This window comes from Lactuca sativa, chromosome 3, assembly GCF_002870075.4.
Source record: "Lactuca sativa cultivar Salinas chromosome 3, Lsat_Salinas_v11, whole genome shotgun sequence".
Taxonomy (NCBI): Eukaryota; Viridiplantae; Streptophyta; class Magnoliopsida; order Asterales; family Asteraceae; genus Lactuca; species Lactuca sativa.
Genome location: NC_056625.2, coordinates 69818386 through 69833749, shown reverse-complemented (window position 1 = coordinate 69833749; position 15364 = coordinate 69818386). Strand labels below are relative to the sequence as shown.

The following is a 15364-nucleotide window of genomic DNA, read 5'->3' as shown; positions in this document are numbered from 1 at the left end:
TATATATATATATATATATATATATATATATATATATATATATATATATATATATATAGCTTATGAATAGTAAATTTGACATTTTTTTTGGTAGAAATGGTCCCTGCATTCTGCTCCTCATTCTTTACCTATTTTGACATTTTTGGTCCTTGTAATCAATATTTTTATACTTTTTAGGAACCTTTTAATATTTAAAGTTTGATCACAAAACTTTAACGGTTTGAGAACTTTGATCCCTTTTCTAAAAATTTGTTAATTCCTACCCCTTTAATTCTTTAACCGTTTTGAAATTTCTGATCCTTGCAATCAAAACTTTTACATTTTTTCATAAAAACATGAAAAAAACGGTCCGGGGCAAACTTCGGGCTTTTCATCCTTACACTTTTTACGTCTGTCATATTTATCGATTCGGAAACAATATGAAAGCTTCTGGCCCCCGCGTAGCGGGGGTAACCTTTCTAGTTGAAATTAAAAAAATACCTCGTATAGCTAGAAAACTAGAGTCAAAGTAAGATTTAATAAACACACTTTAATAAAAGCAAATGTTTGATGTAAAATCAATTAGAGAAATATGGTTGACTTAAATAAGTTGAACATTTGGTAAATATATCATTAGAATCCAAAATGCAATACTTGTCTTAAATCTCTAATTTGGTTGTAGTAATTCAAGAAGTTTGAGATTACATAGACTTTTCTTAGTTATTAAAATAGCTAGAGAAGCTCATAACATATTTCCTTAGTTAAAGTCATAATTTCCATTAAGCATGTCATTAGTGAAAATTAAATAACATTAAGAACCAAAAAGTCATCAAATCCAAGATGAGTCATATGTTTTTACTACTATGTTGGAGAAAATGTTTTTGTGATTGCGTAAAATGAAAACTAACACAATAATCATTTATTGCTTGCTAATTTGATAATCAATTACTTAATCAAGAAATTAGCCAACTAGTCACTACAAATACATTTAAACTCATGAATAAAAACATACAAGTAGCAGAAGATGTTAAAATATAAAACATTCTCATAAAGATGCAAGAACAAGTTTATAGAGTTCTTCAACATGCAACCAAATATTCAAAAGATTTCACAGAAATCAACCAAGATTAGTTTAGCATAGCATGACTAAACTCAAGAAAACAAAGTAAAGGTAAAATGTACCCAACATATAACAATATTTTTGAGATAAAAGATGATGTTCTTCAAGTGCTCCAAGACCTCCAAAAACTCCAGAGAATCCTTCAATTTTCGGATGTGTAGAAGTATGCAAATGATGCACACCAACCTTCCTCATATAACATTAAAGAGAGATTTCCGAAATTGCCCATGCAGGCCTTTGCGTGGTTGTGCAGCTGTGCGTGGGTGTTGCCTGAAATGGGCTCTTTTGTGATTTGGATCTCAAATGACTTAGCCCATTGGCCCATAACGAGTCCAATCAACATATATACCATAATTCAAGTTTCCTTTAATTTAAGCCTGATTTGTCTTCTCCAATCCACTCATAGCTTATGTACTCATCCGATCAATAATTTCCACATGCTCGAATATTCTTCCGTCTTCACTTAAGTAAAAGACCATATTCTTTAAGTTTCCATAATAACAAGCCGATGATTTATATCAACTCCCCTCCTAGTCCATTTGCTATTCACACGTCCCGAATATTCCCACTCAGCTAGCATTCTTGAAATCTGCAATTATTATGTTCACAAAACTAGAAAATATCCGAACTAGTCATAAAATAACATAAAAAGAAAATATGCATGAAGATTAGCTAAATTATGAATGAAATATATTAAAATAAACTATGAAAAAAAATGAAACTATTAGTCAGGTAATAAAAAAAAATCACAATTGTTTAAAATATAATTAAAAAGAAAGAAAATAGGGTGTTAAATGAGGATTGAAAAATCATATTTGCCAAAGGGAAAAACCCAATAATTATAGAGAGAAAACGATAAACCTTTATCGTTCAAATATGCCGCAGACAAAAATATAAATCAAGGGGCGGTGTTTATCGCTGATAATAGCTTCCACATAAGTATACCAACGGTAATTTTAGCACGACAACACATAGCTGAACGCTAAGAGTTGCACATGGTTTTTTGTAATTTAGCTATGCCAATTCTTAATTTACAAAACTTGACTCGCCATTTTCATTCTAACCTCTAAAATTATTAAATTTATATTATTTATTATTTTTATTACTATTTAAAATTATATGTGAAAACATTTGTTACGTGTGGAGTTTAGCATTGTCAGGGTGTCAAAAAAAATCCGAACCGAATAAGATAATTAGGTTTGGGTTGAATAGGGTCAAAATTCCAAATTGGGTTATTCGATTTAACCCGACAAACCCGATTTGTAGTTAGGGTCGGATTTAAGGTTCATTTTTATAAAAATTTCGGGTTTCAGGTCAACCCGACAGGAATTCATAGCTTCTACATATTCCACCATTCTCCACTTGACAATAAAAAAAAGGCTATGAATCCTTTGAAATGTAAACGTTTGTAACTCTAGATGCATACGTTATTCATATTTTGGAAACCGATCACCTTGTTCATGTTTATTCTTGAGGAAATATAGATTGGAAGGGGGAGGGGGGTAACGCTTTCGTTTTTACTTTTTATGTCATAATCTTTCTGATCTATTTTCGCTTATATATGGAATAGTTGTCATAGAATTTTTGTCAAGGTACTACAACATGGTTATTTCTTTATTTACCTATGATATTATCTAGTAACTAAAAATAATTAGTATATGTGTTTTGCCTTTTGAGGGTCGAGTAACTCCTATTGTGAAGTCCAAAAAGATATAGAACATTCACATCTTAAAAGTATCGTAGCGGCTAGAAAGTAAATATTTCTACTTATTTCCAATTTAAACTAACTATAAACATGAATGAACTACATCTAATTGATCGTCTGTTAACTAGACGTTTGAAAATTCAACCATTTAATATTTGATAACGGAAGAACTATTCTGGCTACTGTGTGCATGCTTTCTTGTAATAATTATGACCTTATATTTTTATTTTATTTCTATTTGTCTGGATTCTTGACAAAAAGTAAAAAAGGAAATAATTGGCCTATGATGAAGCTTTAAAGGTATGTAGAGGTCAAATTCAATCCTACTCACCTAATACAATCTTCAATATATTAAGTAAAAAATAAACAATCTTATATGTATCCAAATTAAGTGTTTAATGTATTAACCCGACTAATTCAACCCTATTAACCCGAAACCCGATTGACCCGTATCTTAATAGGGTCGGGTTGCGGGTTAAATTATTTTTTATAAGAACCCGATTAACTCGACCCGTTCAACCCGAAACCCCATCGGATTGACCCGATTAACAGCCCTAAGCTTTGTTGTTTGGTATGAAATTTGATGGTGAGGTGCAAGGGATATTTTGAGAGAACATTGTTGGCAAGTTGGACTATACATAGTATAGGTATATCATAATATCTTTTTGCGACATCTAAATTTTTTTCGACATGTGTTTAAAGATCTCATAGAATAAGGATATATATAGGAGTATTGGAGAGTTGATGAATCTTTTATGGAATTAGAATTTATAGAGTAGATATGCCTAATGAAGAAGAGTCATTGGAAATGGAAATGGAATCAGAATTTGGGTTTGCCATATTAAAGCTTATGTACCATCTTTTCACGATCAATAAATAATTCGAATTTAACCTTTTTAACCCTAAAATCTCTAAATTATGATATATACCCAAAATAACAAATCCTCGTGAACTATACCTGGAAATTCATGATTTACATTAACAATGGAATACACGACCTCTTGAATGAGCACGTTACCATGTTAATGCTTGGAAAAATTAACTTTTGTGCGGTAGTGCCCAACTAGATGTTTGCGAGGTTGACCTTTCGCTTTATACTAGGTTTTTCACTTTCTTATTTTTTAAAATGATTTCTTCAACGCATGTATCAAGTTATTGTTGGAAAAATTAGGGTTTTTAGTAGAGATCTGGATACAACTTGGATCATGAGAACACTTTACGAACTGATATTTCTACCCCATGTGAGTTGCAAGAAATTCAGCCTAGGATAATTCAAAGTGACACTTACGATTCTAAGCACAGAAATCGTAAGCCAAATTACTAGAAGAATTCTATGTTCGGTTGATGAAAACGAGAGCTTAAAAATTTCGTGTATCTCTTCTCAAAGAGAATAGTCGTTTATATAATAAACGAGATTAGGATTTCTATTAGGGTTGACCGTCATGGATTGCTTCAGAAATAAGTTAAGAAAATCCGGATTTTAATGAGATTTAGGGTTTCCAAAATTGACGAATTTTGTCAGTTTTACCATAATCACTTTCGAGAATTCGTTTTTCCCACTATGTTGTCATATGTATTCCAAAAATCTAATTAACAATGTATGGATTGTTACAATGCAAATGTTACATACATCGTCAATCCAACAAACTAGACAAATAGAAAATAAAAACGCAAACTAATAGGAGGTGGAAACAATTGAAGGACAGTAAATACAGGAATATCTCCGATTTTCCACGATAAAGTAGAGAACGAACTGTTTCATATATTTTGATAAGTTTAAACTAATCTAATCAAAAAAAAGTAAATGCATGGTTATTAAAGATTCTATACAACTATCGATGTAAATTGTCCAAAAGATGCTAGTCTACACTATGACTTTATGTACATTAATTATCTTAAGATGGTTGCTTATCTTCTCTTGCAACAACCATTACAACCGCCACCATCGCCCCCACCAGCTCCCTACACGTTCGCCATCACTACCATGCCAATCTCCACCTCCACCATGCCACCGCTACCACCACCACTGTTACCGACACCACCATCAGGTTGTTTGTTTGATACTTTCTATGATCAATATGGTTTAATATCATTTATGCAATCCACATCTTTAAAAAACACTAGATTGCAAACCTTTAATCCATATCCTCTTATATGTTGAAAATAGACTAGACATTATTCAACAAAATAGAATATATGTAAACTGCTAGATGCCCACATGTCAAGAATTTTTTAATTTGTTTGTTTGGTCACATCTACAAGTAATTAAAAACTATACAAAACAAACTAGAGGAATCAGGATTCATCAAAATGGAATAGATGTAAACTTTATAAAACCAAATATCATTCAACAACGTATTTGGAAATAATCCACGACATTGTTAAAAAACTTTTTCGGAGATATATGTTTTGTATTGCATTTGTTGTTCGTCTTTTTCCTCAACATCGTCTTTATATACAAATTAAAGCAATTCATGTGGAATAAATTGCATCTTGTAAAGGAGATTAAAGTGGTTATTTTGAAACATAAGCCCTACCTTTATTGGCATTTTAGTCGACAACTCTTATTCAGCTAAAGATTTGTGAAAAGTAGCAAAATTCCACTCAAAACACAAACTCAACCCAAAAAGAATGAAATTCACAGCTCCTCATAAATTACACTGCCATGATCACTCTTAACTTCATCACAACAACATAAACCCCACATCTGTTTCCTGTCGTTTCTTATAAGCTTTAAACAATTAGAACTAAATTATAAAAAAAAATATAATAATAATAATAATAATAATACTAGCAAAACATCCCAACAATAACCAAACCAAACCAAACACCCCCCTTCTATTCCTTCTCAGTCGGCTTTGGCGAAAACTGCTGGTGATAAGGTGAAGCCCGCGTACTATTCGAAACCGACAAACTCCTCGGATTCTGCGACCCGTTTCTCAAAACCGACCCACCCGGAACCCGTGACCCATTTCTCCCATTTGGACTCGACCCGACCCGATCAGATTGTATAGTCTGAAAGTAATATGAAGAACTTGCCATGTCTTTTAGCGCTGGCAATGGTTTTAAAGAATCCACAACTTCACTCATTAAAGGTCTTACTTTCGGGTCACGACTCAAACAACGGGCCGCTAATTGGGCCGCTTTTTGGGCTCCTTTTATAGAAAAATGGCCCTCAAGTCGCGGGTCAATTAACCGATAAAACCGCCTTCTTTCTCCTAAATGTGGGCGGGCCCACTCGACAAGATTGTGTTCGCCATTTGGACGGTTTTTGTCCATTGACCTTCTTCCGGTCAACATTTCAAGCAAAACAACACCAAAACTATATACATCACTTTTTGATGTGAGATGTCCTACACAAAGAAAAAGGGTAGGGTTAATATCGTAAATTACTAACACTTTACCTAAAATTGATGAATATTGTGAAAAGTTTTTTTGGGAGAGTCAAAGAAAGTCAAACCTGTCATCACGTATTCGGGGGCGGCGTATCCGTATGTACCCATGACTCGGGTGGACACGTGAGTTTTATCGCCCTCTGGGGCATCTTTTGCAAGACCGAAATCGGAAAGTTTTGCATTGTATTCCTACAAAATTTAATCATTTAAAAAAATGATAAACTTCAAAGTTTAATTATAAAGAAAAAGGGTTTGATGAATCTTTTGTTGTATACCGCATCTAATAAAATGTTCGAGGTTTTGAAATCGCGATAAATTACGGGTCTTTTTGCTTCTTCGTGAAGAAACGCAAGACCCTTTGCAGCACCGAGTGCAATTTTCATTCTGATGGACCATGGAAGAGGCAAAGACCCTATAAAATATACACGTAGTTTTGGTTAAATGCAATAAATAGCAATGTACTTTCATTGATTTGTTTATTAAACATGAAAGTTTCATACAACACTATAATTAGGTAGATTTTTTTCAATCTATATTGCCCTAATAAGGAAAAAATAGAAAGTACAATGCTATATTTAGGAAGATTTTTCGAAGTATAATGTCTAAATAAGGAAAAAATGAAATGTTGTAGAAAAGAAATAAATGGACGAATGTTGCTAAGAAACTTACTTCTAAACAAATGATTCTCTAAGCTCCCTCGAGGCATGAACTCATATGCTAGAAGCCTTTGATCATCTTCAATGCAGTAACCGATTAATTTAACCAAATTTGGATGAATAAGATCACCTAAATAATTTACTTCTGCCTAATAATACAAAGTTTAAGTCAAATAATAGTAGAATAAATAGGAATTTATTAGTAAAGAAAATGGATTAAAAAAGAGTCGAACCAGCCATTCTTTATGGCCTTGAAGTCCGTCATGATTGAGGGTTTTAACGGCAACTGTAAGTCCGGTGCCTGGTTTCACCGGAGCAGTTCCGTTTTCTTCAATCCAGCCTTTGAAAACGCAACCAAAACCCCCTTCACCAAGAAGACTTTCGGGTCTGAAGTTTCGGGTTGCCATTTTAAGATCATTGAAAGCGAATTTGCGAAGACGAGAAGCGATTTTGAGTTCTTCTTCTAGTTTTTGGGTGGATGAAACGCTTTCTCCGGTGCTTGTGGTGGTTGATGACACCGCCGGAACCACCGGTTGATCTTTGCTTACGTCATTTGTCGATTTACTTTCTGCGTTTCACGAAATGAAAGAGTAAATGAAGATGCAAAGAACATAGAAATTGAAAGGGGAGTGAAGGGATTTTGATTAAATTTAGTAATTTACCACCGGGAGTAGTACTGATACCACTGATTGAATTATCGACTTTAGATCTTGAAGAAATACAGCTCCCGATGAATTTCCACCTGTTCCAACACCCGACTGTAGTTCCCTCATCCGTTTCGCGACAAATTGCATCGGTTTTCTTAGGTTGATTGTTCTTCCCCTTTGATTTAACAACATGCCAAGACTCCACACTTTTTTCCTCACCAGATTTCATCTTTTGAAACAAACCCTAAATTTAAACCCAAGTGGTATCATGAAAATCCCCAAATTTCGACGAAATTACCCAGTTTTGAAGCGAATTCGTGATGGGAAAACGATAACCAGATGTATTAATCAAAACCTATCTGAAGAAAAGATGGGAGATGGTGACACGCCTTTGGTTAAACACTCATCTCACATGGCTGAAGAAGAGAACGAATAGACTTTGACTTGTATACACAACAGAAGAAGAAAAAAAAAATCCCTCAAACAAACCCCACCAAGATGGAAATTTTAATGAAAACTGATATACCCAATTGTGAATTTTAACAGATAATGACAAAAATTACAACATTTAATGTTTTCACAACAGTAAAAAGGAGATTCAGATCACTAAACACGATTTAGAATGGATTCAAAGAACGAAGAGAGAGAGAGTGGAAGGTGTATCAGATATGAAAATGATATCAGTTCAAGAGCACCCACCACCTGGTTATGTCTACTATTCGGAGAAGATGAAAGAAATCTCACAAAAGAATGACCAGTTCAAATCCTCCCCCAACAAAAAACTAAAAAAGAATGATACTAATCTAGAAAGAGGGAGTGTGTGTTTGTGTGTGTGAGAGAGATTGGAAATGAAAAAATGGGGTAGATTGTGTATTTTCATGTAGACCCCTATCATTATGAAAAGTGTCCAACATACCACCAAAAAATCGTAATCGATTTTTTAGGGGAGATTTTTTTTTTTTTTTTAAAATTCATAATTTAAAATTAAATATTTTATTATGTATTTTTATTGGATGTTTAGATATAGAACGATTATTTTTTATGTACCAGTTACATTTCCAATTTAAACTAATTATTTCATTACTCAAGACCAATTTTTAATATTTGAAAGAAGAGTAAATTACTGAAATTGTCCATATAGTTCGGTTAAAATTATACGTTTGGTCCCTAACTTTTCTTTTGCATTCGGATGGTCTTTGTGGTTTGATTTTGTTGCGTTTTTCGTCCCTTACATACATAAAATTAGGGACCAAACGTACAATTTTGACCAAACCATAGAGACGAAAAACGCAACAAAATAAATCACAGGGATCATCCGAGTGCAAAATAAAAATTATGGACTAAACGTGCAATTTTGACCAAACTATATTGACAATTTCAGTAATTTACAGTAGATTTTAACATGTTTTTAGGATTAATTGTTTGATAAAATAAGTTAGCTTTTTTTATTGTTATTGATTAAATAAAGATATTATTATTCGAATTTTACAACACCTTTTCTTTCTTAATGGGATTTTTTCTTATTATATATTTTTTTAACAATCAACACAAGTCATACATTTAGAGTTTTTTCATAAAGAATTCAAGATGGATAACAAAATGAGTCAACTACTATATTGATTATTAAATTTCTTAAATATTATATTACAACTATTATCGAGTAGTATGTATTAGTAAATCGTTTGATTTCGATTACTAAATGCTTAAACTATATAAAGAATTAAAAGAAGATATGTCACTATGTGAAACTCAACCTTTTTTTTATGGAAAACACACCCATGTCTCGGCAAAATAAATTGAAGCGTTTATATTTAGGAGGGGATGAATTTTTTTTATTGGAGGTAAATTTAGTATGTTAATATAATTAAGGGGGTAAATTGTAAGTATCCAAAATAGATACGATGAATTATAGAATCGAAGACTAGCGAAAAGCAAAATTTCAGAGTTGCCCGTAGAATACGGGCAGAAGCACAAATTCCCAATTATACCCTTGACCTAAGGGGGAGTAGGGTTGCCCGTAGAGGGAGATGATTGGAAAAAGGAAAAGCGTTGGTCAGTTTGGGGCAGGAGAGAGAAAAGGGTTATATGGATGGTTGTGGGACCCACTTGTAGGGGTACGTGTCGGGCAAATATGAGCAGACGCTACCCACGCGCGCGAAAACTTTTCGTCTTTCCGTCTAAGTTGTGAGGTGCCGTGTGCATTAAGCTTTTTTATTCTTTTTAATCACAAAAATTATTATTTTTTTAGATGGTTATCAAATTAAAACCGGTTATTTTTTAAAGATTTTTTAAATATTTTAGAAAGTATGTGAAATGTAATGTTTTTTCGGTTTAATTTTAAATATTATATATCTTTTATAATCTTCTAAAATATGCCTATTTTCTATTGTTTTTGTCATCGGCTATCTCTTCAACTCCGACCCTCCGAAATCCTGGAGCTAAACCATTCAAGATGCCTTTCAAACTTTCGATTATCGAAATTTCATTAGTCTTAGGTCCTGTTTGTTTACCTCTTAATTATAAAATTAAGAAGTAATATCTTAAATTTTCAGATTCAGATTGTTTGTTAGCATATTATTTTTTACCTCTTAAAATGACAAATGCCTCTTATTTTTTCAGACATTAAACAAAGTCTAAAAAATAAAAAAAAGAGACGCGTTCCTTATTTGCCCTAAACAAAGATCGACCGCCTCCTCTTCTTTTCTTCACTTCGTGTTTGCTTGCTTCGCGTCTGTTTCTCTACACCTTCCGACGAGGCTACTGAAACGACGCCCGCCTACCCAAAACGTCGACGACGCTGTACCCAGCAACGCCGCCGGCGCCGGCGCAAGTTCTTCCGTCTCCAACTCGTTCTTCCGCCGACGCAATAGGTTTGTTTCTCTTCTTCTTTTAAAATCGAATTCGTTGCTCTTCTTCTGTTTCTTCCTTCTTTCCCTCCAAACTTGAAAATCAAAAATCCAAATCAGGTCTTGATGTTATGCTATCTGTTTTTGATTTGTTCAATCAAAATCAATATTTGATTTTATGCTCAATTTTATGTGAAATCAGTTTTCAAAAATCAAAATCAACATTTGTGTTCAATAGATAGTTTATGTGAAATCAGTTCATGGATGGAATTGTCCATCGAGATCTAAAACCACATAGTCTCTTACTTTCTTGAAATGAGGGCAATTGAACATTGAAGATTTGTGTTCAATATATTAGAATGTGACTGTTTGTAGTTTAGTTTCTTTTTCCTCAAAGCTAACATTTGCCTTCATTTTTATGTGTATTGACAGATGAAGGCTTTAAAGAAATTGCAACAAAAGTTCAATAAGAAGACAATCTTACCATAGAAGGGCTGTAATTTCAAATCTAGTTCATCGGAGATTGTATCTCCAGTTCATTAATTGGGCATGTTTTTATGCCTTTTTGCGTGCTCTGTTTCCAGTTCATAAGTTACCACTCTCCTTGATACAACTTGTAAACTACTTTCAAGAATAACTATTAAGGGTTTTTGTTTCAAGAATGTGTTTGTACTTGTCATGATATATAAGAAATAGCAATGTACTTTTATTGATTTCTTTATTATGGAGTCAAACTTTCACCTCTTCCTATTAGACCATTGTATTGTATTGTATTTTGAAAAATCTATTTGGTTAAAGCAATGTCATCCAAAACAAAGCAATTATGATTGCTAATTGGATTAGATTTGTCAAATATTTATGTTTGATTTTTATTTTTGTTTAATTTGGATTTTGTATGGTGTTTATATATATATATATATATATATATATATATATATATATATATATATATCCAAGAAGTTGATCCAATTATATTCTAAACAAAAACATTTTTTTAGAAAAAAAATAATATAAAAGGGTAAAATGGTCATTTTTATAATTCATACAACAATTCAGACGTTCCAACCAAACAGCATAATAAAAATTCAGATCTTAAAAATTCAGACCCTCTTAGAAATTCAGACCTCTTAAAAATTCAGATCTTAAAAATTCAGATCCTGCCAAACAACCCCTTATTTGTGTTAATGGTTGATAGATAGTATAAATTAAATTGCGGTTTATTTGAAGTTTGAATCTACTTTACATACTTTCAATTGTTTTCATGATTAATATAACAACTTGTGATCTTAACTATTGATGTAGCGAAATCAAATTGACAACTGTTTTTTTCTTCTTTTATGTGGTTTCATTATCACATTTGATTAGAAGATTTGTTTTGTTTCTATTACATTGATATAACAACTGTGTTCATGCCGATATGATCACTTTTTATTGGTAGATATAATCAAACATATAGATTTTAATCATGAGGAAAGGGGGGTGTAATCTTCTTTATAGTTGTCTAATTGTTAGTGTGTTACAAGTGCACTCACGAAATTTGTTAATCGTTATGGCAATTCTAATCATTTTATACTCAAGGGCTTTTTAGTTATTTTCTTCATTTTCGGTTAGAATTAATTAGAGACAGTTTATTTTGTATATATTGTTAATCCAAGCTTGATTGTAACTTAAGAAATCAGGTTAATGAATGAAATCATTTAGTGATTTTTTTCTCTCAATTACAACATGGTATCGAATTGATTATCACATGTTCTTCATCTTTTCATCATTTTTTTTACATTTTTTTGAAATTTGATCATTCATTCTTTTTTTCATCACAATGTCTCAATCTACTCCTATTATTTCTACTAATCTTGATCAATCTAGTCCGTATTTCATCAATTCCTCATATGATCCCAACTCTTTGTTAGTCACCTCTATTTTCAATGGTGTTGGTTTCAATTCTTTGAAGCGATCTATGATAGCCGCTTTAGCTACGAAAAACAAAACTAGCTTTGTTGATGGTTCAATTTTGAAACCTTATGATACAAATTCATCTTATTCGAACTGGTTTAGAGCAAATTCAATGGTCATAAGCTGGCTCTTGAATTCTCTACACAAAAACATTGTTGAGAGCTTACTTTTTCTCCAAACTGCAAAAGAAATATAGATTAAGATCAATCATTGATATGAACAAAGCCGATGATGTTTTATGTAACGACTCAGATTTCTATCATCTATTTATGTAGGGATTATCAGAGTTATATCTAAATATTTGCGAAATTCTATTAACTCATAAAAATAAAAACATTTTAGATCCCAGGAAATAATTCGGGTTTACAATAAAATCATACAACAAAATTATGGCAACAAGGAATATACAAGTAATTAAACTACTCCTAATCCAAGTCATTGTGCTCCTATCTTCTTTGTGTACACCGACTGCTATCTGAACTTGCAAAACATTAAACATCTTAACAACATCAGACAACAATGTCTGGTGAGTTATATTCTTTTTATTTTCATGTTTATCTACTTTTCTTCTAACTCTTTTTATCTTTCCATACTCTAACTTTCTTCTTTGCTTCTTTCTCATACTCTACAATCTAGTATCTTCTTCTTATAGTATACACTAATATTCTTTCTCATTCATTTATCTCTTATAATATTTTTCTCAGCTTTACTTTCTGCTCTTGTTCTATCTCATGCTCTATGTATGCTCTATCTTCTTTTACTTGATCCCTTTCATACTCTTCTTCTCTACTTTTTTTTCTCATTTCTTACTCTTATCTCATCTCATCTTTCTCTACTCTTTCTTCCTTCTATGCATATCCTTCTCACACTCATACTCTATTCATTTCTTATCTATTACTCTTGGCATGCCTTTCTTTTACTCTACTTACACTATTAATCTATACTCAGTTTCTTATGCCTTAGCCTCAACTATCATATAAGGAAAATAACATCCCACTAATGTTACTGGGACACTCTTCCAGTCTTACTTCCCTCTCTTAAGATCCCTCGTGGATCCTTAACTATTATTCTTCTCTTGAATCACTCACAGATTCCTAACTCTTAATCCCTCATGGATCACATCTAAGTTCTCTTAAGAACTCTTTTATCTTGTTCCACTATGGAACCTTTCTCATTCTTATCTAACCACATATAACTCTATTCTCACATGAATCATCTATCAACATTTCTGGAGGAATCATCATCTCTTTACCCATAGGGAGCATAATCTCGCTCACAAAGGAACCATATTCTTATTCCCGAAGGAATCAAATTTATACACTTCTCTAACTTTTTTACATGACTCATCACATAATATTTGTCCCATGGACATTCTATCTCTTTATCTCATCATGAGATCTATTATTACTCATATAGTATTGATATTGTCATATTTATACTTATATTTATGTGTTAGTTCATGTCACACCTCCAAACCGAGAACGACAGAAACGTTCGAGGGCGGAGGACATCATGTACAGTATCATCACAATGCACAATAGTAAAACAAGCAACAACATCCATTGCATTAATAATATAGTTAATACAAGTGTGTGCTGTGAATAGTTGTATGACACAAAAAATGTATATATAACAAAATAAAAGACGAGTCTTAAACATGCTTCGTCTTCTCAAAACCTGGTCCAGTGTACCTGTCTACTAGTGACATGAGAATACAAGTTATTTTGAAAGAGAGTATCAACATTTAAGTTGGTGAGTTCATAAGTATGTATTGACTCATGTATGTTTCTCTGTTCTAGAAATAGTATGTAGTGATCCTCTAAACTATACCTATTATAGTTTACTAGTATGTTTGTTTGAACTGCTACTGATTTGTAGAAATACTCAATTGTTCAACATAAGCAATTGAGTTAAGTATGTTCCTTAAAAATGGGGTTTAATATTCATGTATGTATTCAATAAGTATAATTATGGTTTAGCCGACAGTTGGACTAGTGATCCTACCCTAAGCCCACAACCAAACAAGGAACATGAGTTACGGTATTTAACAATAGTCGTAAGTCCGTTAAATCATACTTATACATAAATATATACACGAATATGATTTTGGTGTGACATCCCCATTTTCACGGCAAAAAAAACCGATTTTGTCTATGCTTTATAAAAATCAGAGTACCTCTTTTAATAAAAATGTTGTGGAATTTGTTCCCAGTAAAACATGATAAACACGTTATCAAAGCATTCCCAAATAAAAATATTTTTATTCATTTTAAAACATTTGGGATGTCGTCTTCAATACAGTAACATAAACATAAACATAAATCACATTCATTGTCACTAGTGATTTATATCTCCTTAATCTTTTAGTGTAATGTGACTTCATATCAATACCTGTGATATAAATAAACTGAGTGGGTCAGGTTGGTAACCTGGTGAGTACATAGGGTTTTCAACCCACAATAATATAATTATTATGTTAAACATCAAGCAATCAACCCAATTACCCATCCCCATTATCTTCTTTACTCTTAATGATCTACCCTAAGATCCAGCTATTCCTCATTCGTTCATTCCTAAGGAGTGTCCTAAGGAATCGACACTAAGTCTGCATAGTCACCACGGTTTACCTCGTTTATTGACAATATCGTTTTCGAGAGTCTACTCGCAATTCCTGTTAATGGGTTTTTAGAGTACACCGGGTGAACACATCGTTCACAACACCTACAGGTTGTGAGCCTGCTAGTGTCCCACTAGACTGTCTAGAATAGTATGTGGTTGTCATCCATACTCTGCTAAATGATGGGGCTATCGCTTGGCTCATCGTTTTGGCTCATCGCTTTGGCTCATCGCTTTGGCTCATCGTTTTGGCTCATCGCTTAGTTCATCGCTTTGCACCATATTTTATCACTCATATATCATTGCTCATCATTCATATCATCTTTCATCGCTCATCATTTATCTCATCTTTCATCGCTCATCATTTATCTCACCTCTAATCTACCCATGTTTTACCCAACACATTTTGTAGATATAAAATACATATACAATTTAGATCATTTAAGA

At 32.6% G+C, this 15364-nt stretch overlaps 1 protein-coding gene and 1 long non-coding RNA gene across 2 annotated transcripts; one reads left to right on the top strand and one right to left on the bottom strand.

Annotated features, from left to right (window-relative positions):
- Positions 1 to 5421: 5421 nt before the first annotated feature.
- Positions 5422 to 8318, bottom strand: LOC111891354 (serine/threonine-protein kinase PBL34). Its single transcript, XM_023887405.3, has 6 exons — positions 7518 to 8318; positions 7089 to 7423; positions 6869 to 7004; positions 6475 to 6611; positions 6265 to 6388; positions 5422 to 6157 (listed from the first exon to the last, which is right to left on the bottom strand). Exons 1-6 carry the CDS (start codon positions 7729 to 7731, stop codon positions 5643 to 5645), a joined length of 1461 nt encoding a protein of 486 aa, XP_023743173.1. The 5' UTR covers positions 7732 to 8318; the 3' UTR covers positions 5422 to 5642.
- Positions 8319 to 10152: 1834 nt separating this feature from the next.
- On the top strand, positions 10153 to 11101 carry LOC111891366 (uncharacterized). Its single transcript, XR_002850172.2, has 2 exons — positions 10153 to 10372; positions 10781 to 11101. It is a non-coding gene; the product is annotated as an uncharacterized LOC111891366 (long non-coding RNA).
- Positions 11102 to 15364: the final 4263 nt, after the last annotated feature.